The 24531-nt window shown below is 47.1% G+C and overlaps 1 protein-coding gene across 1 annotated transcript in view; it reads left to right on the forward strand.

Annotated features, from left to right (window-relative positions):
* Positions 1-24531, forward strand: part of CACNA1F (calcium voltage-gated channel subunit alpha1 F) — a 186565-nt gene that overhangs the window by 76539 nt on the left and 85495 nt on the right. Inside the window, exons 19-24 of the mRNA XM_029608013.1 lie at positions 3761-3806; positions 3914-4049; positions 4195-4324; positions 6255-6314; positions 15785-15891; positions 18049-18136. Of these exons, the coding sequence (XP_029463873.1) occupies positions 3761-3806; positions 3914-4049; positions 4195-4324; positions 6255-6314; positions 15785-15891; positions 18049-18136 (567 nt within the window). The remainder of the gene's footprint in view (positions 1-3760; positions 3807-3913; positions 4050-4194; positions 4325-6254; positions 6315-15784; positions 15892-18048; positions 18137-24531) is intronic.

Here is a 24531-nt window from a genome sequence, read left to right on the forward strand (position 1 = left end):
CATGATACACCTTCTTCACCAAGCTCTTCCTGAGATGTTAGTGAGGTAAGAAGAAACATATCTGTTCACCTCCTACTTTAGAGTCAAAGGCTGAGTCAATGAGAATTGTAAGTGCGGACATCCTACCACAACAACCAGTTAGGGAATCTCATGCCTTTGTACAGAAATTATGGGCTGACTTTGTAAGCACATACAGTATATGAGGAAACCGCAACAAAAGATGTCTGCCACTAAACCCCTACTGGAAAAGTTGCAGGAACACTTATGATGAAAACTCCCATCTTCCTACTTTGAAAAAAAGAGAAGAGAATATACCAGAGCATAAACAAAAATCAGAAGCACTTCATATGTACAGACTACACCTGATGATGCTTGTAGTTCATATGACTCAGATTTGCACTCTCCAGATCCACCATCGGACTCGGCACCAGAACAACCCAGGAGTTTAACATTACCTGAGGATTCAACATACCCAAATTTTCTACAGAAAATGTCAGAAGCAATGCCATTCAGCTTAGAAGCGACTTACAAGGGGTCTTAAAGTTCATCCAGCTTCTGAAGCAGTACAGGGCACTACCATTGCATAATTCACTAATGAAGGTCCAGGCTAAACTCTGGAAAATTCCTTTTACCGGTTCACCTGTTGCAAAATAAAAATATTGATGTAAAGTATCAAATTAAAAAATGGCCAGGCCATTAAAATGTTCAACTCCCTCATGATTCTATCATTGTAAAGTCTGCCATGAAAAAAGCCAATGTAATTTCTTGTGCGTACGTCAGCACATGTACTAGGACTCGCTCAGAGATTTTCAAAGTGGACTTATGTGTTTATGTATCTATAAACTTTAGCCCAGTGCCCTGTCATGGTTTGTGTTTGGATGGACACATGCAGAAGGCAATTTTCAAAGCCCATTGACTCAGGTAAACAGACAGTCAGGAAATTGTGAACTCTATACGTGGGTAAGAGTGGCATCAGGGATGGCATTCAATCACAGGAAGCAACAATGCCTGTTGTTCATCATTTCCACAGGGAAAAAGTATCCACGGAAAATGCAGCTGTATACCTCTGTGGACCCTATGTTCAAGGGTAATTTTCAAAGGGAAAAATACGTGTGTACTTGCCCGGTGAGGGCTGGTGCAAAGTCCTGGGGGAAAAGCACATATTTGCGTAGTTCCAAAAATTGTCCCTGTGGTCTGCTTTGGATATCGACGGTATATGGGGCGGATTTTAAGAGCCCTGCTCGCATAAATCCACCCGGATTTACGCGAGCAGGGCCTTGCGCGCCTATTTTCCATAGGCCTGCCGGTGCGCGCAGAGCCCCGGGACTCGCGTAAGTCCCAGGGTTTTTCGAGGGGGGGGGGCGTGTCAAGGGCGGGGCCGATCGGCGCGGCATTTTGGGGGCGGGCCCGGGGGCGTGGTTTCGGCCTGGGGCGGTCCGGGTGCGTGGCCGCGCCCTCCGGAACCGCCCCCAGGTCGCGTCTCGGCGCGCTAGCGGCCCGCTGGCGCACGGGGATTTACTTCTCCCTCCGGGAGGCGTAAATCCCCCGACAAAGGTAGGGGGGGGGTTTAGATAGGGCCGGGGGGGTGGGTTAGATAGAGGAAGGGAGGGGAAGGTGAGGGGAGGGCGAAAGCGAGTTCCCTCCGAGGCCGCTCCAATTTCGGAGCGGCCTCGGAGGGAACGGAGGCAGGCTGCGCGGCTTGGCGCGCGCCGGCTGCACAAAATCGGCAGCCTTGCACGCGCCGATCCTGGATTTTAGCAGATACGCGCGGCTACACGCGTATCTGCTAAAATCCAGCGTACTTTTGTTGGCGCCTGGTGCGCCAACAAAAGTACGCGAAGGCGCACTTTCTTAAAATCTACCCCATGTGTGTGTGTATTGGGACCCTTACTGTTCAATATATTTATAAATGATCTGGAAAGAAATACGACGAGTGAGATAATCAAATTTGCAGATGACACAAAATTGTTCAGAGTAGTTAAATCACAAGCAGATTGTGATAAATTGCAGGAAGACCTTGTGAGACTGGAAAATTGGGCATCCAAATGGCAGATGAAATTTAATGTGGATAAGTGCAAGGTGATGCATATAGGGAAAAATAACCCATGCTATAATTACACGATGTTGGGTTCCATATTAGGTGCTACAACCCAAGAAAGAGATCTAGGTGTCATAGTGGATAACACATTGAAATCGTCGGTTCAGTGTGCTGCGGCAGTCAAAAAAGCAAACAGAATGTTGGGAATTATTAGAAAAGGAATGATGAATAAAACGGAAAATGTCATAATGCCTCTGTATCGCTCCATGGTGAGACCGCACCTTGAATACTGTGTACAATTCTGGTCGCCGCATCTCAAAAAAGATATAATTGCGATGGAGAAGGTACAGAGAAGGGCTACCAAAATGATAAGGGGAATGGAACAACTCCCCTATGAGGAAAGACTAAAGAGGTTAGGACTTTTCAGCTTGGAGAAGAGACGACTGAGGGGGGATATGATAGAGGTGTTTAAAATCATGAGAGGTCTAGAACGGGTAGATGTGAATCGGTTATTTACTCTTTCGGATAGTAGAAAGACTAGGGGACACTCCATGAAGTTAGCATGGGGCACATTTAAAACTAATCGGAGAAAGTTCTTTTTTACTCAACGCACAATTAAACTCTGGAATTTGTTGCCAGAGAATGTGGTTCGTGCAGTTAGTATAGCTGTGTTTAAAAAAGGATTGGATATGTTCTTGGAGGAGAAGTCCATTACCTGCTATTAAGTTCACTTAGAGAATAGCCACTGCCATTAGCAATGGTTACATGGAATAGACTTAGTTTTTGGGTACTTGCCAGGTTCTTATGGCCTGGATTGGCCACTGTTGGAAACAGGATGCTGGGCTTGATGGACCCTTGTCTGACCCAGTATGGCATTTCTTATGTTCTTATGTGTGCACCTAGGGGTAGATTTTTAAAAAGTGCGCCTTCGCGTACTTTTGTTGGCGCACCAGGCGCAAACAAAAGTACGCTGGATTTTAGTAGATACGCGCGTAGCCGCTAAAATCCAGGATTGGCGCGTGCAAGGCTGCCGATTTTGTGCAGCCGGCGCGCACCAAGCCGCGCAGCCTGCCTCCGTTCCCTCCAAGGCCGCTCCGAAATCGGAGCGGCCTTGGAGGGAACTCGCTTTCGCCCTCCCCTCACCTTCCCCTCCCTTCCTCTATCTAACCCACCCCCCCAGCCCTATCTAAACCCCCCCTACCTTTGTCGGGGGATTTACGCCTCCCGGAGGAAGAAGTAAATCCCCGCGCGCCAGCGGGTCGCTAGCACGCCGAGATGCGACCTGGGGGCGGTTCCGGAGGGCGCGGCCACTCCCCCGGACCGCCCTGGGCCGAAACCACGCCCCCGGGCCCAACCCCGAAACGCCGCATCCCGCCCCCAAAACGCCACGCCGATCGGCCCCGCCCCCGACACGCCCCCCTCGAAAAACCCCGGGACTTACACGAGTCCCGGGGCTCTGCGCGCGCCGGCAGGCCTATGGAAAATAGGCGCGCCGGCACGCAAGGCCCTGCTCGCGTAAATCCGGGCGGATTTACGCGAGCAGGGCTCTTAAAATCCGCCCCCTAGTGTGTACTCTGGGCCTGAGTGTGCAGTACATCTGAGTATCATGTGATATATACAGTATGCGTATGTGCATAGAATGTCTGCTCTGGGTATTGTGGTAAATGTCTACGCATGTGGCAGGTTTTAGTGTTTGGTAGCTCATTGAATCTTGCCTTTTAGGTACAGTATGGAGAGCAAGATGAGGAGGAAGAAGGAAGTAATGGAGGTAGGAGAAGCCATATTCTGTGAAGGGGGATGGGAGAAAGAGTTGGGAGGCAGTGAGTTCAGCACAGATATATCAACTGGGGTTTTTTTCCCCCTATCTGCCTCCAGAGGATGAGGATGATGATGATGACCAGGGGAGCCTCCCTGAGACCCATATGGACAAATTGGCTGACTTCTCTCCCAAGGAGAAAGTGCTACCCATCCCAGAGGGGAGCTCCTTCTTCATATTGAGCAAGACAAACTCGTGAGTACCACTTCAGTGCCTCTCCAATCAGACACAAGGTATCCATCCATACTCACGCTGATACCATGAACCCATACACGTCCAGACTCACACATTTGTAAAACACATTTCCTCTAATCTGACAGCTGTCCTCCATTTTCTCCAGGCTCCGAGTTGGATGTCATTATCTCATCCACCACCATGTATTCACCAACATGATTCTTCTCTTCATCATTCTCAGCAGTATCTCGCTGGCTGCTGAGGACCCCATCAGGGCACACTCCTTCCGCAATCACGTGAGTCCTGCTCTCTGGGGGCTCTCTGTCACTCAGGGCCTCCTTTCTTGCTGGTTGGTTGGTATCCTGGGGGTCCCGTTAACTTGTAGGCCTGTCCCTTTGCTCTCAAATGCTTTTTGGGTCTTCCTCTTTCTCCTTTGAGCTTCTAGCTCAATTAGAACTGGACTTTTGGGCTATGGTGCCATAAGCCTTCATTTCCAACTAACCCAGCCACTGCAGTATTGCTCCATGGCCAGGGCCCATGGACTATGGCTCTCTCCAGAGCACGAAGCTGGTTCACCCTCATCTGGCCAGTTGGTGTTACTGTCGTGCACTGGCTGAAGCTCCCTCTGCTCAGGGGCTGTGAATGCTGCTTCTGCAGCATCCCCAGCCTCAGCTGGCCTGGGGGAACAGAAACTGGGCCCAGCAGTTGAACCCAGTTCTCTGCACAGCACTGCCACTGAGCCACTGGACAAGCCCTGAGGTCCCTTTCTCACGTGTGCACTCTCCCTTATTACTTCTCTCTTGGGTCCCACTCTCACTCATGGGCCAGTGCCTGTGGACCACAGATGGATTTCAGCTTTTGCTGCCCCTAGGCACTCTTTGGTGCTGGTGCCATGCCCCATCCACCCCCACTCCCACTCCCACCCCCCTCTTGACCTCTGATCCAATCCAGACCACTTTCTTCACCCCAAACCTCCAATCTAATTTCTTCTCTGTTTGCTCTGCCATGCCCTGAACATTTAAGTCGGATCCATTCTGATTCCACCTACCCCTGCTCTGAACCTCTGATACAATTCTACCTCTTCCCTGGACTTCTGATCCTTTCCCTGTTGCCACACCCAGTGGACTCCAGGGCTCCAGCTCTGGTGGCGGGGCTGTCAGCAGAAGGCAGTGAGCATGGTGACTGAATCAGCGGCACATGTTAATGGACCCAGTTCCCCGAAGTCTGGAGGGAGCAGAGCCACTGAGGTGTCTGTGAGCGCAGGCTGACTCAGTTCGCATGCTCACTGCCTTCTGTTCATACTGCCACCAGAGCCAGAGCTCTCACGGCCACAGCGGGGTTGGATTTAAAATGACGGTGCCCATGTGCACTGGATTTTAATGTCAGCGCCCGCATGTGTGGATGGGTGGCCTCTCTTGCGCGCAATGTGAGGGGGGGAGGGGGGTATTTTAAAAATAGACAAGCAGTGACGCAATATGACCTTCCACAGTTCCCTCCCAGTCCACTTCAATTAAAGAGTGGACTGGGAGGGAACTTCCCTATCCCCCTAACTACCCTTCCTACCTTTTCCCCTCTCCTCTCCTCTCCTCTCCTCCCTGACCCCTAACCCTTTCCTAGCTAGGCTAGTTTTTTTAGTTTTACTACTTACTGCTCCTTCAGAGCAGAAGTAACTTCAGCGCGCTGGCAGCTGGCCAGCGTGCACTTCCCTGGGACAGGGCCTAATGGCCGCTGTTCCGGCTGGCCCCTGTCCCTCCCTTCCCTGCCAAGATCCTGCCCCCCCTAGCCTGCCCCTGTTCGCTGGCCCAGAACTTCTGCGCATACCAGGAGATAAGCGTGTGGCTGGGCTGTTTCTAAAATGCGCTCGGCTCGCGCACAGCCCAGCCACACGTGTATCCCGGGCTTATGTGAGTAAGCTTTCATGTGTAGGTCATATCTTCATATAAGTTTACCTGACCTGAGCAAAGGTGTCCCCGGCGGGCAGAGTTGGGAGGACTTTACACTTGTGAACATCCTTTTGGGTTTTCAAAAATAGGCGCATACATTTTCACAGAAAATCTCTGTGTACAGATCCGCAGGTGTAATTGTGTGAGAGTAATTTTGGTGGGCTTATTTTCAAAGCGAACATAAGCGTGTATGTTCGCTTTGAGAATTGGTGTAACTTTGGTATTTGCTGACTTTACGCAATGTTACAAAAATTCTCCCTAAATATTTCTTCCTCTTTTACAGATCCTGGGGTATTTTGATTATGCTTTCACCTCCATCTTCACAGTGGAAATATTACTAAAGGTAAGAGTTTGTCCTGCATCTTCTGTCTGCCTCCACATATAACTCTTATTCCCCCCTCACTCTGTCTCTTCAACTCCCAGGATATTTCGGGTTACACGAAGTCATGGAGTCATACTGTATGTCTAGAGTTGCCTTTCTGACTACACCTCCCTCTTCCTCATTTTTCCTTCTGTGAAAGGGCTGCGTTATTATTCTTTTCTCCATCAGGAATCTTCCTCATTAGTATACAAAATCAGTAATAAGGTTTTACATGTTTTAATGTTTTTTGCCTCCTGGAGAGATGCCCCAAAACACAGAGGATGAAGAGAAACAGAACATTAAGCCTGCTGAGACCGTTTAGCATGCATACTGAACAGTGGGCTTTGCCTTAAGTGTGAGGATCTATGTGCAGTTCTTGCCTCCCACCAGCAGGGGCCCTCAGTGGGCCATGCGTATTTATTGCCTAATCTTCCAGGCTCTATTACTTTAGACCCTGCTGCAGCCATGTTCTTTTGCCAGTGCCACAGTTATAAGCCGGCTTCACACTAAGTTCTGTGCCAGAGCTTGGACTCACTAAGCCTGGGCCCAGTCCTGATCTGTATCTTGCTCTTGTACTTCGCTCTTATATCTTGCTCTTGACTGTAATCTTGTGGTCCAAATTTGAGGCCTTGCACGGGCCTTTTGAGCCTGCATATTCTGTGCTTCCGCTTTGTTTGGTGTTCCTGTCTGGTTCTTATTTATTTATCGAGTTTTATATACCGTCCGGTGTCGCCATCACAACAGTTTACAAAAGGATCAATTCCCCAAACATAAAGACATGCATCGGTTTATGTGAAAATTTTACATGCTAGTTTGCCTTGCGTTTTGTGTTCTTGTCTGTTCCTAGTTGTTCGGTGTTTCCTAGTCTTGTTTTTGTTTTGGTGGGCACCTTCCTGAATCCTGCCTCTATGGCCATAGCTGGGAACTCTCAGGATTTCTACTGAAACTCAGGGAATTTGCATCAATTGCAGGGTCTAAAGGGAAACACTAGAAATCTCAGGGCCTTTCTCTATATAGCTGAGCCACTCCCCTTCCTCAGTAAACCTGCAGAGAACAGGAGAAGTGGGGCGAGCTTGGAGTAGACACTGCAAGCAGCACGTGAGGAGAAACTAGAGAGGGGCTGCAATACACACAAAACTCAGTCTGCAGCTGGGATTCCAGGACTTGGGAATCATTCAGTCATGGAACTGAGACTTATAGGGGAAGGGAGCAAACAGAGTGCTGGGTTCAGGGAGAGAGGAAGGGGAAGTATGCTGGGATAATCTCTTCAGGGGGAACAGGTGATGATGGTGGGTGGAAGAAAGCGAGAAACTGTGGGGGTGGGTGGTGGAAGAGAGAACGATGGGGACATAGAGAGTAGAAGAGAGAAATCTGATAAATATTATTCTATTCCTAACCCCCACCACCACCATCTGCTAATCAACAGCAATCTCAGGGTGACCACAACTCAAAAGTTTCCAGGTATGCTTATGGTAGTCTTTCTCCGTTCCTGTGGGTGCCTTCTAGTTCCCTGGTGCGAGTCTTCCAGTTCCTGCTCCTACTGCTTAAGTCTTACCGGCCACCAGCACCCAAGGGCTCAACCTGAGGAGAAGGTGGCCGATAAAGGCAGAAGTTATCTTGTTTCTGTCTTGCTCCAGCCCACCTCGTCTGTGTCCAATGCTGCTCTTGCTCGGAGGGGGTCAGAACACAAGCAGCACGCCGTTACACTAAGTCCATGGCGTGCAAGCTAAACCGGTATCAGAAGGTTTTAGTGTGCACATCCCGAATGAAAATAAAGGAACATGAGATACAAAAAAAGCCATTAGCGTGTGGGTGCTAAATAGCATGGTATGCATTACTTAATGCAGTGGCTCCCAAACCTGCCCTGGAGAACCCTCAGCCAGTCAGGTTTTTAGGATATCCACAATGAATATAGGTGAGATAAATCTGCATGCACTGCCTCTATAGCATGCAAATTTCAAGTGTTAACTTTTGAGCTCACACCAAGTGTTAACTTTTCAGCTCAGGAGCTATTTCAAGGGCTCAACTCACAGAATGCATTGGGGGTTGCTGATGGAGGAGATGGGGCTGTTAGAGCAGGAGATGCTGTGAGAGGTGTGTAGTAGAGGACAGGGGAGAGACAGAGAGAGAGAGAAAGGAGGAGAAGGCCAGAGAAGAGAGGCACCAACATACACCTGAGCGTTTCCCAAAAAAATTCTACATGTATTTAAATAAGAAAAAGTATTTTCAAACCACGAGTTCACCAAAAACAACAGGTTTTCAAACATTGTTATAAATTACACAGTGTATGAGGCACAATGTTGTATCTGTTGCACATAAAAACCCATTCCACAAGTTCCAATCAAACGCCATGATGGTGCTGAAACATTGCAGTGCTTGTGTTCTATATCCTGAGCCCTCCATGGTCTCAGAAGAGATGAACAGACTGCAAGACTGGTGCTGCAGAAAAGACAAGGCTGCAGCAGTTAAGCCATAAGTTCCTTACAGAAGGCAGTGAGTGGGAACTAGGAGGTATCTTTTGGATGCAGCTCTTTCCACCTCTAGTCTGGGGCATGGCTGGATTTAAGAATAGGCCCCAGACTAATGCATTCCATAGCCCGGAGCTGGGAGGCCCTGAAATACCTCCTTGTGGACCTGATTGACAACGTCATTTTCGCGCATAAAGCACTGCTTTCTGTGTATAAATGACCATTATACAATTAAATTGGGCTCAGGGGATTGAAGCAGGGGTTGGGACTTGCCTGCATACTTTTCCGTTTTAAAAAGGATTGAGTTAATTTTCTGATGAGTTATGCATGTAAAATTAGCATATATGTGCATCAGTACCTTGCATTTGTGTACATGCTATTTCATAAACATCTCAAGTACATGCGTATTGTCGGTTTCATGCACACATTTACCTGCACAAGAAAGGGGAAGTTAGGAATGTTCTGGGGCTGGACCAAGAGGTTGTATGGAAGCAGAAAAGGAGCAAATGGTCCATCCAGTCTGTCCAGATAGCTTCTTATGGTTGTAGTATCTGCTGCGACGTGCAGGTTGCCCCATGTTTCTCTTAAGGGTAGCAACTGCCATTCTGTGCAGTTATCTCCAAGCCTTTTGATAACCCATACAAAATGTCTGCTAGCAACATTTTTACTGGGTGATGAGCCTCCTTGAAAATTCAGACAGTGCTGCTTGCCGCGCTTTGCTTATGGACTTGCCCAAAGAAGCAGTCCTGTGCTTTTTCCCTTATGTCTGCACATCAGTACCTACACATTAGCCAACTTGTTCGTGCACTAAAATTATCTAGCGCAATTGATACCAGACTCGTCTGCTGTCTGCTGTTTTTGGGTGGGAGGTCTGGGTGAACTGGGAGGAGTTCAGGATAAAGTAGCAGGAGGGTCTCGGTGAACTGGAGGAATTGTTGGCACAGAGGTAATTTCAAGTATGCGTGCATATTTAAAGATATATCTACCTCAACGTGTAAATCAGGGATATAGGCATACATGTTATATTAGTTTTCATGCGTAAAATATATGGGGTACATCTTCAAAAAATACGCGATCGCGTACTTTTGTTCACGCACCAGGCGTGAACAAAAGTACGCTGGATTTTATAAGATACGCGCGTAGCCACGCGTATCTTATAAAATCCGGCGTCGGCGCGCGCAAGGGGGTGCACATTTGTGCAACCTGCACGCGCCGAGCCCAGCGCGCACTGCCTGTTCCCTCCGAGGCCGCTCCGATTTCGGAGCGGCCTCGGAGGGAACTTTCCTTGGCCCTCCCCCCACCTTCCCCTCCCTTCCCCTACCTAACCCACCCTCCCGGCCCTATCTAACCCCCCCCCCCTAACTTTGCGTGCGCCAGCCAGCAGCCCCGCTCCATCCTCCGGTCCTGGGGGCTGGTCCAGAGGCCTCGACCACGCCCCCGGGCCGGCACCACACCCCCGGGCCCGCCCCTGAAATGCCGCGTCATTTTGGGAACGCCCCCGGACACACCCCTCCCGCCCCTTTTCGAAAGCCCCGGGACTTATGCGCGTCCCGGGGCTTTACGCGCGCCGGCGGACTATGCAAAATAGGCCGCCGGCGTGCAGGCCTTTTAAAATCCGCCCCTATGTGTGTATGTTTATACAATAGACAAAGTTACGCCCTTGGCTTGCATTGCAAAATAACCACGCGCACTGAAACATGCGCATATGGGGGTGGGTGGGTATGGGTGTATTTTATAATCTGCCTGGAGCGATATGTGCAGATTATAAAATGCTATCATACATCTCCGCATGCCCATATATGCTATATGGGCCGTGTGGAGTTGTTTTGAAAATTATCCTTTATGTGCATAAGTCCATCTGTACAAGCGACACCTTCAATAGATCAGGTGTAATTTTGTGTGGGTGAAGGTATGTACCTACCACAGCCACTTACGCACAGTTTCTCAATTATGCACATAAGTTTGCTTTAAGAATTTGGGGTAAAGTCTGTGTGTGAAAGGTGCGCACATACTCTCATTCGCTAGGCACAATTATAACATGACCCTCTGCTCTAGCTTTGAACAGCAAATATTTGTATTTGCCAAACTGCCTGAATAGCTCTCCTTCTCAGCCGTAATTCTGTCCTCAAAATGAGTGAACTGACCCAAAGCAATGAAGGAAGGCAATACAAAACAGAATAAAGACAATTCTCAGGTTTTCTTGATTTCCAATATTGTCTATAGTCAGATTATATGTTCAGCCTGGTGGCTATAGCTATATTTCTCCTCTGTCCCTGAGGATTTAACCACATTTTTCTGCCTGTCTATTTTTATGGGAAGCCTTTTATTTTCTTTGACAACTTTGGAAAATTTGCTTTTCTTTTATTTAAGTATTTTGCACAGTACAGGAGGAAATATGTTTCTGTTTCATCCAGTGTTGCTCTGCATGCAGAACCTGGCTTCTAGAGGTTTCCACTTTGATTTTACTTCTTTTATTTATATTCTGCTTTTCAGTGCTTCAAAGTGGATGAGATTCTGATACTATAGGTTCTTCCGTTTTTCCGAGAGGGCTTACAATCAGGAATGTAAATTTTAAATCGGCGCACAGGTGCACATGTGTGCGCATTCATCGGCCTGCGCATTTTGGGGTAGATTTTAAAAGAAGCGCGATCAGCCTACTTTTGCTTGCGCATCAGACTCAAGCAAAAGTACGCTGGATTTTAGTAGATACGCGCGGAGCCGCGCGTATCCACTAAAATCCTGGATCGGCGCGCGCAAGGCTATCGATTTTGTATAGCCTGCGCGCGCCGAGCCGCGCTGCCTCCCCCCGTTCCCTCCAAGGCCGCTCCAAAATCGGAGCGGCCTCGGAGGGAACTTTCCTTTGCCCTCCCCTCACCTTACCCTCCCTTCCCCTACCTAACCCACCCACCCGGCCCTGTCTACACCCCCCCCTTACCTTTGTCGGGGGATTTACGCCTCCCGGAGGGAGACGTAAATCCCCGCGCGCCAGCGGGCCTGCTGCGCGCCGGGCCGCGACCTGGGGGCGGGTACGGAGGGCGCGGCCACGCCCCCGGGCCGTAGCCACGCCCCGTACCCGCCCCCAAAACGCTGCCGACACGCCCCCGCAACGCCGCGCGCTCCGGCCCCGCCCCCCGACACGCCCCCCTCCGAGAACCCCGGGACGTACGCGAGTCCCGGGGCTCTGCGCGCGCCGGGAGGCCTATGTAAAATAGGCTTCCCGGCGCGCAGGGCCCTGCTCGCGTAAATCCGCCCGGTTTTGGGCGGATTTACGCGAGCAGGGCTCTGAAAATCCGCCCCTTTATAAAATAGCCTGGCCGTGTGCACATGTGCAATGAATTTTAAGTGGGCGTGCCCAAGTCCACTTCTACCACGTAAGTGGAGGGGATTTTAAAAGGGACAAGGCCGAAGCATTTGTCAGTTTTATCCAGTTAACAGATAGGTCCTCCATCCACCCCTGGTTCGATAGCCTGTACATCTCCCAGTTTCCACAGGCCCTTTAAACCCCTCTGAAATGGCTCTTTTTTTTTTTTTTTTTACTTACACGCCATCCATAGCATAAGTAAAGTTATACGGCAGGGGCCTCAGTGCATGCCGGATCACGTAAGTATTTACACTCAAATTTCTGGTTAAAGTCCCGACGTGCCCATGTACCTCCGTGCCCCGCCTCTTTCTGAGAAATTCCAAGATGTGCACGCAGCAGCATTTACACGTGAATCTGGATGGCTTTTAAAATCCGCTCAGCGCATGCTAGCCCAACATATTCGCGCATCTCCTAATTTCAGCACATGCTGGGCTTTTGAAATTCACCTTTAAGTTTGTTCCTGAAGCAACAGAGAGTAAAATGACTTGCCCAACGTTACAAGGAGCAGCAATGGGATTTGAGCCCTGGCTTCCAGCCCACCGCTCTAACTACTAGGGTGCTCCACTCTAATTTGTCATCACTTCTTCTATACCTGATGAGAGTCTGCGTTTTGCATATGTGAAGTAATATAATCTGCCAGCACGTCGTTTCTGTGTAGGGATTGATAACAGACGAGTCTGTTGTATTTTGCAATCTGCACTTCCCAATAGGAGATGCATGTGAGTTCTAGTGCTTGTGTAATATTTGCAGAGCTGCCTTATCGTAGGAGTTGTTGCTGTTTTAGTCCTTGAAGTCAGTGCTGTTATGATATGGTAGGTTTGCAACATACAGTAGGTACTGAATGGTTTTTTCCTAGGGTAATTTGTTACTTCACAAAGAGCCTGGAAGCAAAAGGAGTTTGTGTTGCTTTCAATGAGGTGATACCAGAGTATGAATATTCTTCTTGTGAGGTGAGTAGTAAGAAGAAATGTCCTAGTTCTGCTCTAAATGGCAAGTTTTGGTATATTTAGTCTCTTAGCTGGATAAGTCATCATCTGGCTGAAATCTAGCTGGATGAAAAAGAGGCATTCCCAGGGTGTAAGTGGGAGTAGCCACTTATCCAGGTAACTTAGGACATGATTTACTCTCATTCTAAGTCTATGGGAAAAACGGTTAGTAAATTAAGCCCTTAGCAAGATAAGTAGTATAGCAAGGCTACTATAAACCAGGTTTCTGCCCCCAAGGGCTTATGTGTTGGAGCCTTACAATGTGGACCAAGCTGCATCTGAATGTGACTGATTTGTTTTGGACTTGCCAAAAAGGGGTTTTCAACCCTGCAGAGACTGCAAGCCGCCCAAGCCAAGGTGAAGGAATATAAAAATACATCAAAACCCATATGTCTCCTGTGAATAACAAATGTTCTGCAAGAACCAGCATCCAGTACTCAATGTTAGCAAGTTGAGAAAAAGGTTGTACTGTTTGTCCTGCCCAGAGGACAGCACTACATAGCCAGCAGAGGAAGAAGCCAAAGGAATGCTGGGAGACCATTTAAGGAAGAAAAGGTGCAAGTTGGCTGGCTCTGTCTGTGTGTGAGAGGTGGGGACAGCCAGGAGAAGAGAGGAGTACATCTGGCAGCCCTGCAATCAATTCTTTTCCAGAAGAACTAATTATCGAGAGGGAGAGACAGAAGTCTGCACTCTGAGGAAATAGAGAGACAGACAGCTGTTCTTGCTTCATAGCCAAGCTACATGTAAAATCCCAACAAGGGACAGAGGAGCCAGGAACTGAGGGATTGAGATACTGAAAGACTTCCTATCCACAGATATCCAGACCCAGGAGCACATGGCTGGATCACCCTCCTAAGAAACTGAGTTAAGTAATCTAAACTTTGTACAGAGAGTATCTCAGCAGAGGAGGGAGAAGGATTATTTTCTTGCTTTTTGTCACAAATTCAGTATCTCAACCTAACCACTTCAGCCTTTCAGCTGAAGTCAAGCATATACCCTAGATGGCAGGTATAGCCACACAAGATAGTTCTGGGGAAAAGAAGCTGATGGACCGTGGTCTTTATGTAAGAGACTGAAACAAGGCCAGTTTTCTGTTTAGTACCAAGTAAACCATTTGGGGAAGCTCCCCAGGAGAGAGAGTCTTTTCACACACTGCAGTGCTCATTTTTTTGGTTTGTCATCTAGCCAGATCCACCATCAAGATGGACTTCTTCATTTTCTTGTTTTTTTCCACACAATTTTGTGTTTGGGACAGGGTGCACTCTTTACAACTGTTGACATTGGAGTGGATCTGTTTCCCCCTCCTTTTTTTGAGTACTCAGGGTAAAGACAATTTTTGAAAGTTGTGTACTTTGCTGCTTTCCCCTAACCTCTCTCTATTAGAGTTCTTTGTTTTTGTTACTATCATTATGAGTGTGTTGGTTGCCCTGCTAACAGGCCATGCCCAGTGTTATTTTGCATTGCTTGATATAAAATAAGAGTACTGCAAGTTTATATTATACTTCATTTCTGTACTTTTCCCATTTAATGTTCTGGTTGGATTTACCATCTACTTACATAATACTAGTAAAAGGGTTAATTATTATTTTATTCTGGTGTGATGATTTTATCTGGTCTGTGGTGCCACAAGTGAGAGACTGCATGGGGAGGGCACAGAATTGTGGTATTGGAGTGATCGGAACCCTGTCTCATCCCCCACTCAGGCTACGAACTCGAAGATAAATCATATTAATAAATATAATTTCTCACCCCAAGCATAGGGGTAATTCATAGTCTGGACCGGGGGGGGGGGGGGGGGGGGGGAGGAGACACAGATGATTTCTGTGTGATAGAAATCTTGCAGCATTATTAAAGGTTTCTTCTGGGATATGATTTCCCTTCGATAGAAACACTACAGGGTTTGCTGGAGAGTATGGTGTCAAGATTGTTTTGGGGTGATACCGACAGCTCATGCATAAGAGCAGTGGTGCAATCACACCATCAAAAATAAATTAAGAGGCAGGAAATGCAAACAGATCAAGGAGAGGGAGGATGTCAAGGGATGATAGAGCGGAGGTGATGTGATCCAGGATGTCAGAGGAAAGGGGGAGTTGAGTACCGTGATGTGTTGGGGGAAGAAAATGGAGGGGGGAATGACTATAGTGATCTCTGCAGCATCTCCAGCTTGACTCACCAACCACTTTTGGGGGTATTATGTTAGGGTCTGTTGGGAGGTGTGATGTATTTTTGGAGGATATGATGTTGGGGATCCACTGGGGGGTCTGGTGGAGTTTTCTTTTTTTTTTTTTTTTTGGAGGATGTGGTGTTGGGGTCTGTTAGAGGGAATGGTGTTGGGGTTTGTTAGAGAATATGGTGTGAGAGTTTGTTGGGGGCATAATGTTCCATTTGGTTTGGTTTGGTTTTTTTCTGCTTCCTTACTTGCTTTTTTGTGGCTCAAAGTTAGCTTTTCAATGATGATCCACTTTCATTTGCATTGGTATTGAGCTAGATTTGATGAGGGTGGTTTGTTATTTAGTAGAAATTATCAACTGCCATTATCTTTTTTGCTTTTATATTATGATTTATTTGTATTCTTTTTTTGTTTTGGTTTTCTGATACAACCCATCACTTCCTCTCTCTCTCTCCCTCTTTCCACAGATGACAGCCTATGGGGCTTTCCTTCACAAAGGCTCTTTCTGCAGGAACTGGTTCAACCTCTTAGACCTCCTGGTTGTTAGTGTCTCTCTCATTTCTTTTGGGATTCAGTAAGTGATAAATGACCATAATCCTCCCCAAGATATGGCTCTGTTTCTACTCTCTCTCTTCTCATTCCTTGCTCTTTGCAGAGCCTCACTCCCCTCCATACTCTCTCTTTTCATCTTTCCCTTTCTGCACCTCCCCTCTACACTCCTCATCTCTTCTCATGTCTCTTTCTCTCTCTCTCTCTATTCTTCCTCTTGACTCCTTTCCATGCTTTCTCTTCTCATCTGATTTAGATGCAAGAAACTTGGTTGACATGAGTTTGTGCATGTGCTCCCTTCAGTAACATACAAAGTAGTGAAAAAAAAGAAAAACTTTGCAAGTGCCAGGGAGTGACACATTGGGAAAGCAGCAGTTAGATCTGGGTTCCTGACCTGCTCAGCTGAAATACCTCACGTGTTCTTTTTGATTACTTTTTCACCACATTTAATTAGCTCTAAATGAAAGAGGCAATTCCAGTAACAATGAGGCCAGACTCAAAATGTATCTTGGGGGCCTTCTAGTCATGTTCAGCAGCTGAGGAATTCTCTAAAACAGTAGCTCCATAAAGGCCTGCAAATGATCTGCAAGCGACTGCAAGGTCTTAAAACTATACGTGCTGCTGCACTGAAATGATTACCAATAATAAGCATTATTTAGCTTAAGATTGTAGATGTCTCTTTTTTTTTTTTTAGTAACTAGTAGTGCGATTTTGGTGATAAGACCATGAGATATCTATTTTGGCGTTATTTTGTGTTTCCTGTTTCTAAGTCAGTGATAGGCACATTTATTAATTTAATTGCTCTCCCTCTGAGAGCTAAGGTGAATACCTAATTAAGGTATAATTTCTAGTTATAGTTAAGGCATAATTTTTTTCTTAAGTTTAAAAGAGGAAATGCTTCACTATGGGGGCAGGGGGGAATAAATGGCCTTTTGAAAGTCAGAAACTAAGACAGGTAACCACCCATTGTTTATAGCTGAGTAGTCATGTCAATGCTGGCAATCTCAAAAGAAGTTGCCATGCTGGGTCAGACCAAGGGTCCATCAAGCCCAGCATCCTGTTTCCAACAGTGGCCAATCCAAGCTACAAGTACCTGGCAAGTACACAAGCACTAAGTAGATCCCATGCTTCTGATGCCAGTAATAGCAGCGGCTATTCCCTAAGTAAACTTGATTAATAGCAGTTAATGGACTTCTCTTCCAATAACTTATCCAAACCTTTTTTAAACCCAGCTACACTAACTGCACTAACCACATCCTCTGGCAACAAATTCCAGAGCTTAATTGTGCATTGAATGAAAAAGAATTTTCTCTGATTTGTTAAATGTGCCCTATGCCAACTTCATGGACTTCTAGTCCTTCTATTATCTGAGAGTAAATAACTGATTCACATTTACCCATTCTAGACCTCTCATGATTTTAAAGGCCTCTATGACATCCCCCCTCAGCCGCCTCTTCTCCAAGGTGAACAGCCCTAACCTCTTCAGCCTTTCCTCATAGGGGAGCTGTTCCATCCCCTTTATCATTTTGGTTGCCCTTCTCTGTACCTTCTCCATCGCAACTATATCTTTTTTGAGATGCGGCGACCAGAAATGTACACAGTACTCAAGGTGTGGTCTCACCATGGAGTCTTAAATGTCTTACATGTACAAGAGTCTTAAGGTACATAAACTGAAAGGGCAAGTAAAGAAAGTTAAATGATATCTGGTTTTATTTTTTTCCAGTTAGTAAAACAGTAAATGGGTAATCTTCAAACAATCCATGGAGTCCTAAAGCCTGCAGGTACAATGTACTCATAGAATTTAGTGGGAATTTTCAAAGACTACTTCCAGTATGCACACAGACATACGCATGGAAAGTTATACCTGCTCCTGAGCAGGTGTAACTTACCACATATGCTTGCAAAACTGCAAGGATGTGAGTAATCCCCGCTCTGTTGTTAGTCTGAGGAAGAGTATGCACAAAATCACGTTCTCCGCATGCTTTTCCCTGGACTGGTCCTCGGATAATTTTCAAAAGCAGACTTATTTGCATAAATCGGGATTTATGTGCATATATTCTTTTGCAAATTACCCCCCTAGGAGTAGTCTGCGGAAAGAACAATTGGATTGGATGTCCATAGAACATTTATGCTGGGCTATAACTGAAAAGTTTCTCTCTTGTGCTCCTGCTTCATTTCCTAGCTCCAGTGCCATCTCCGTGGTGAAGATTCTACGGGTGCTGAGAGTGCTGCGACCCCTGAGAGCCATTAACCGCGCCAAAGGTCTCAAGGTACAGCACAAACTCATAGAAACATAGAAATATGATAGCAGAAAAAGACCTTATGGCCCTTCTACTCTGCCCATCTCTCTAATTTATCTATCACTCCCGCAGAGATCTCCTGTATTTATCCCATGCTTTTTTGAATTCAGATACAATTTTCCCCTCCACCACCTCCATTGAGAGGCCATTCCATGCATCCTCTACCATCTCTGTAAAGAAATATTTCCTAAGATTACTTCTGAGTCTATCCCCTTTCACCCTCATCCCATGATTCCTTGTTCTAGAGCCTCCTTTCCATTGAAAGATGCTCACCTCCTGTGCATAGAAACCTTTGAGATATTTGAATACCGTTATCATATCTCCCCTATCTAACCTTTCCACAAGGGTGTACATGTTTAGATCTTTAAGTCTATCCACATATGTTTTAGAACTAAGACCACTGAGCATTTTAGTAGCCACCCTCTGGACAGACTCCATCCTGTTTATATCCTTTTGAAGGTGCAGTCTCCAGAATTGTACACAGTATTCCAAGTGAGGTCTCGCCAGGGACCTAAATAGGGGCAATATCACCTCCCTTTTTCTGCTGACCATTCCTCTTCCTACGCAGTCAAGCAGCCAAGCCGCACATTTTACTTTCAGAAATTAACGCCTGCTCGCACTGGGAAAGTGTACAGAAAAGCAGAAAAATCTGCTTTTCTGTACACCCTCCGACTTAATATCATAGCGATATTATGTCGGAGGCCCCCAAATTTTAAAAAAATCTAAAATAAAAAAAAAAAATTTAAATCGGCCAGCGGCCCGCTGGTCGGAAGATGGACGCTCAATTATGCCGGCGTCCATTTTCCGAAGCCGTGGCTGTCAGTGGGTTTGAGAACCGCCGCCGATAAAATTGAGCATCGGCTGTCAAACCCACTGACTGCTGCCACTCCTGTCAAAAAGGAGGCGCTAGGGACGCGCTAGTATCCCTAGCACCTCCTTTTACCGTGGGCCCTCATTTGCATACTCGATCGCGTGCCCAGGAGAGTGGCCTGGGCACATGTTGGGAGAGCGGGCGCTCGCCTCGGAGCGCCGGCTCTCCCGCAAATTTTACTGTATCGGGCCAAATGTTTTGTATTTTTTCCAATTACTAGTTCATAGTTTGTGGTTTCTTGCTTGATCTTTTACGGGTTATCGTTATATTTCTCTGCTTTGATATCCTTTACACTGAAGGGACGCTAGGGAGCTCTCTCATGATATAGGATACTCTTTCAGTTTTTCTCTGTCTCCATCTGCTGGACAGGAGGCTCAACCCACTGTCTGGATTGATCCGTGGTACTACAGGAACAAAAATTAGCAGGTAAGAACCAATTTTCCTTTCAGGCACTGCTACTTAACCAAGAGTGCCATCTACAGTCCCTCAGTATTTCTCTGTCTCCAGCAGATGGTAGAGGTGCAAACCTGCAGTCTGAACTTAATTATTAAAAAAAAAAAAGAATATATAGTTTTAATATAGAATAGGTGTAGAAAGAAGACATAATAAGTAAAGATGGTGCTCCCAGAGGCATTAGGTTCCTTCGTGGGCCATCCCTCTGGTTGGGCAAGGCGGGTGGGTTGCGGTGTGAAACACTCTTCTACGGCTACAGCGATTGGAAGCCATCATTCAGGTGCCACAGGAGGAGCAAGGTCGAGGAAAATATTCTGTGTACTTCGTGGTTCCCAAGTAGGAGGGCTCTTTACGGCCCATTCTAAATCTGCAAAAGATCAGTGTGACCTTAAGGGTGCCGCACTTTCAGATAGAAACATTGCAGACAGTGATTGCAATGGTGCACAAGGGGCAGTTTCTCACTTCCTTGGATCTAACAGAGGCACATCTTCACATTCCCATCCGAGCAGACCATAAGAAGTTTCTTCGCTTCACGGTGCTAGGAGAGCATTTTTGGTTTTGAGCTCTTCCCTTCGGGCTGGCTACTGCACCAAGAACACTCACGAAGATGATGATGGTGGTGGCGGCAGCCCTCAGAAGGGAAGAGATACTAGTGCACCCGTACCTGGACGATTAGCTCATTTGGGCAAAGTTCGAGGTAGAGTGTCACAATTCCATTCGACAAGTGATGTAGCATCTAAAGTCCCTGAGCTGGGTGATAAACCTGGAGAAGAGTCATCTGGAGCCATCCCAGTCCTTGGATTATCTGGGAGCTTGATTCGAAACCCAGTTAGGCAGGGTGTTTCTTATCTCAGAAAGGGTGATCAAGTTGTAGTTGCAAGTGGTTCTTCTGCGGGATCTGCCAGTCCCTAAAATCTGGGATTATTTACAAGTGCTAGGTTCCATGGCCTCTACACTGGATTGGTGCCATGGGCCTTTGCTCACATGCATCCTCTTCAGAAGGTGCTCCTATCCTGTTGGAATCCATTATCGGAGGAATTTCAGCCTCTGTTGCTGCTCGAGGGGGAATCCAGGTCCAGTTTTTCATGGTGGCTGTCGCATCCTAATTTGGAGAAAGGAATAGATCTGGAAGTTCTGGGCTCCAGTCTCAGTGGTTGGGGAGTGATATGTCAGGTATCTGCAGCCCAAGAGCAGTGGTCACTGGTGGAACTATCCTGGTCAATCAACCATCTGGAAACAAGAGTGATCCGGAGGGCACTGTTCTTTCTTCCTTGGATTCAAGGACATGCGGTGCGTGTGTTCTCGGACAATGTGGCAATGGTGGCCTATATCAATTGGCAGGGTGGAATGAAGAGTTGCTTGGTGGCTCAGGAAGTTCAGGAACTCTTTGCCTGGGCAGAACTTCATCTAGCAGCACTAGCAGCCTCTCATGTGGCTGGTGTGAACAGTGTGCAGGCAGACTATCTCAGCAGACAACAGCTGAACCCGGGGCAATGGGAACTGTCAGCGGAAGCCTTTGCCCTCATTTGGTGCAGGAGAGGAGCTACCACCCAGGAAAAAGATCTAGGATTACAGTGGGTAATACTTTAAAATCATCAGCTCAGTGTGCTGCAGCAGTCACAAAAGCAAACAGAATGTTAGGAATTATTAGGACGGGAATGGTTAATAAAACGGAAAATGTCATAATGCCTCTATATCGCTCCATGGTGAGACCGCACCTTGAATTCTGTGTACAATTCTGGTCGCCGCATCTCAAAAAACATATAGTTGCAATGGAGAAGCTACAGAGAAGGGCAACCAAAATGATAAAGGGGATGGAACAGCTCCCCTATGAGGAAAGGCTGAAGAATCCCAATGTGGGGTCCATGACACTCATCCTTTCCAGGTGAACATTGCCCAGGTCTTGGCCGTTTTGCAAGAGGGCTTGTCAAAGGGTTTAGCCTATAATTATCTTCAAGTCCAAGTGGCAGCCTTGGGTTGTTTCAGAGGGAGGTTGCAGGGATGACCCTTAGCGTCTCATCTGGATGTAGTATATTTTCTTAAGGAAGCAAAGCATATGCATCCTCATGTCCGTAGACTTTGTCCATCCTAGAATCTTAATTTGGTTCTATGAGTACTGTGTGGACCTCCCTTTGAGCCTTTGAGAAGGACTTCTTTGAAGGACCTTATCCTGAAGATGGTGTTGCTAGTGGCGATTTGCTCGGTGAGATGAATTTCGGAACTTCAGGCCTTATTGTGCAGAGATCCTTTTATGTGGATTTCCAATGATGGTGTCTCATTGTATGCATTTCCTTCCTTTTTGCCCAAGGTTGTGTCGGCTTTTTATCTTAGCCAGAAGGTGGAGTTTCCATGGTTTCCGCACCTGACATCTGATTCTCCCTATGCAAGGGAACTTTATTTTTTGGATGTGCATCAGGTTCTCTTAAGATATCTCACAGTGATTAATGGATTTTGGAGATCAGACCATCTCTTTGTGTTAATCAGTGGATCAAAGAAGAGTTGCATAGTGGCTAAAAGCACGATTGCACGGTGGTTAAAGAAGGCAATTGTTTCAGCCTATATTTGTAAAGGTTGGTCAATCCCTGAGGGATTACGGGCACGTTCCACTAGGGCACAAGCAGCCTCCTGGGCGGTGTCAGTTTGTTTCTCCGCAGGAGATTTGTCGAGTAGCGACTTGGTCCTCTTTGCACACTTTTACTAGACATTACCATTTGGATGTCAGGGCCCTTGAGGAGGCCTCCTTTGGTGAAAGTTTGCTGCGTACAGGTCTTTTGGGATCCCACCCAGTGTAAAGAGGCTTGGGTACATCCCACTTGTCTGAACTGATCTGAGATATGAACAGGAAAGGAAAATTTGGTTCTTGCCTGCTAATTTTCATTCCTGGAATACCATGATATGTAATAAGTTTTACTAATTGTATATTAAAAGCTTTTCTACACTAGCATAGTAGTTGCATGCACAGTAACCATAAAAACTGTATCGTCCACACTAGCTATCAACTGAAATCCCCATGCTAATCAGCCCACAGCGAAAGGGCCACTTTGCACAGGGAATTTCCTGTCCCCTGAACCCTAACAAAAAAAATGTGCCCTCCCCCTCGAGCCCCATACCTCCTACCACTTAGCAGCAAATCTGCAGCCCTCCTTAAGAAGTCTTATCCCCACCCCAGAATAACGAGGCATTCTCCCACCCAAGAGAAATCTCAAGAAGCTTCCACCCACACACAAACCACCACCCCACTTAGCAGTCCAGAAAGGCAAGATCTTCATGGACAGGAGGGACGTTGTTGAATGATGGTGCTCAGAGGCATTTTATCATGTACAGCAGCTCAGCGATTCCCAACCTTTTTTATGCCATGGCCCAGCCGGCACTGGGTTCACTTTGTTGCAACATACTATCACCTTTCCTCACACCATCCACTCCATGGCAGCAGCCTCACCTTCCCTTCCATTCCCACAATCCTCTGGTATCACCTCCATCTCTTCCCTCCCATCTCTCTCCTTGGCATCACCATCTTTCCTTCACTCCACCTGTCCCCCCCCCTCCCCAGTATTACCACCTGCTCGTCCCTCCACCCATTTCTGGCAGCACTATTTTCTTTCCCTCCCCTGGCATTCCCACCATTCCTTCCCTACTTTCCACCTCGTGGCATCACTACCTTCCTTTCCCTCCCCTCCCCCACTAGGGCAGCACCAACAAGTCTTCCTTCCTGTCTCTCCCCCTGGCAACACGTCTTCCCTTCCTTTCCTTCCCCCACTATGGCAGGATCACCATGCCTTCCCTCCCCTCCCTACACCCTGGCTTCACCACCTTCTCTTCCCTCCCTCCCCTACATCCCTGGCATCAATACCTTTCTTTCTCTCCCCTTCCCCCAACCCTCCTGACATCATCTCTTTCCTTCCTTCCCTCCCACCCCCTTTGGTATTACCACCTCCCCTCCCCCCCCCCCCCCTTTAGGGTCATCTCCGTCAGGCAAGCATCACTCCTTAACCTTTTCCTCCTCCCCTTCTGGTTTCCTGCTTAAGTTGAACTACGTGGAGCCTCACAGTCTTGTGAGACCCACTGACTCCATGCAGTTCTGACTTCAACAGTAATCCGACAGCTGATGAGAAGGCAGCAGCAAGGTGCGCTACTTGCTAATTCCTCCTGCTGGTGGGAGGCCATCATGCAGAGCACATGGGGGTAAAGAGAGCGAGGAAGACTTTACTGCTGTCATTGGTTGTAGTCTTCTTTCTGCAGGAGGCTAAAATTTTGTGGCAAGGATTCCTCCTTGGCATACTGGCTGTAAACCTCTGTGGTAAATGACATACTTCAGCATATTGGATGAAGCACCTCCTAGTAGCATCATTCAGCAAAAGCAATGAAGGCAGAAGGACTCTGACATCCCTCCAGCCTGTTTCCATGATGGGTGGGATTCCTCTATTCAGGCTGGGAGGTTTCTGGAAGGAGAGATGCTTCAGACTCATGGGAGGGAGGGTAGAAGCCTCTCAGGGATGGAGAAAGTGCTTCTTAAGGGCATGCCTTAGGAAAAGGGAAAGATACCTCTGAGGGGAAAAGTTTCTATGAGGTTGGAGGGGGGAATGGTACTCAGTGGGGTTGGTGAGGGGGACACTTTTTTTGTTGGGTTTTAAAGAAGAGGAAATTCCCCCATGCTAATCGATCTTTTCACTCTCGACCACTTAGCATAGAGGATTTCGGGACACAGTGTACACAGAAACAATTTTAACACCTTGTCTGAAGCATGCGTTACATTTTTGCTTTTACTGGGTTCAAGGGAAATAGTGTGAGGAGGTTGCATATTACACTATTTTCTATGGGCCTGGTAAAACTTCATTTGCTTATGATGCTCCCTTATTTACATATGGGTACACACTAATTTTAGTGTTTACATATTAATGTGATGAGAGAATTTCTTAGCATGCACATTACGGCTTTACTGCACAGCATACTGTTTGTAGCGTGTGCAGAAGGGCCTTAAGATGTACATTATAGAATACATTATTGTATAGGCCACATAGTGGTTATTCTCTCTTTCTCAAGA

Source organism: Rhinatrema bivittatum, chromosome 1 (genome assembly GCF_901001135.1).
Source record: "Rhinatrema bivittatum chromosome 1, aRhiBiv1.1, whole genome shotgun sequence".
Classification (NCBI taxonomy): Eukaryota; Metazoa; Chordata; class Amphibia; order Gymnophiona; family Rhinatrematidae; genus Rhinatrema; species Rhinatrema bivittatum.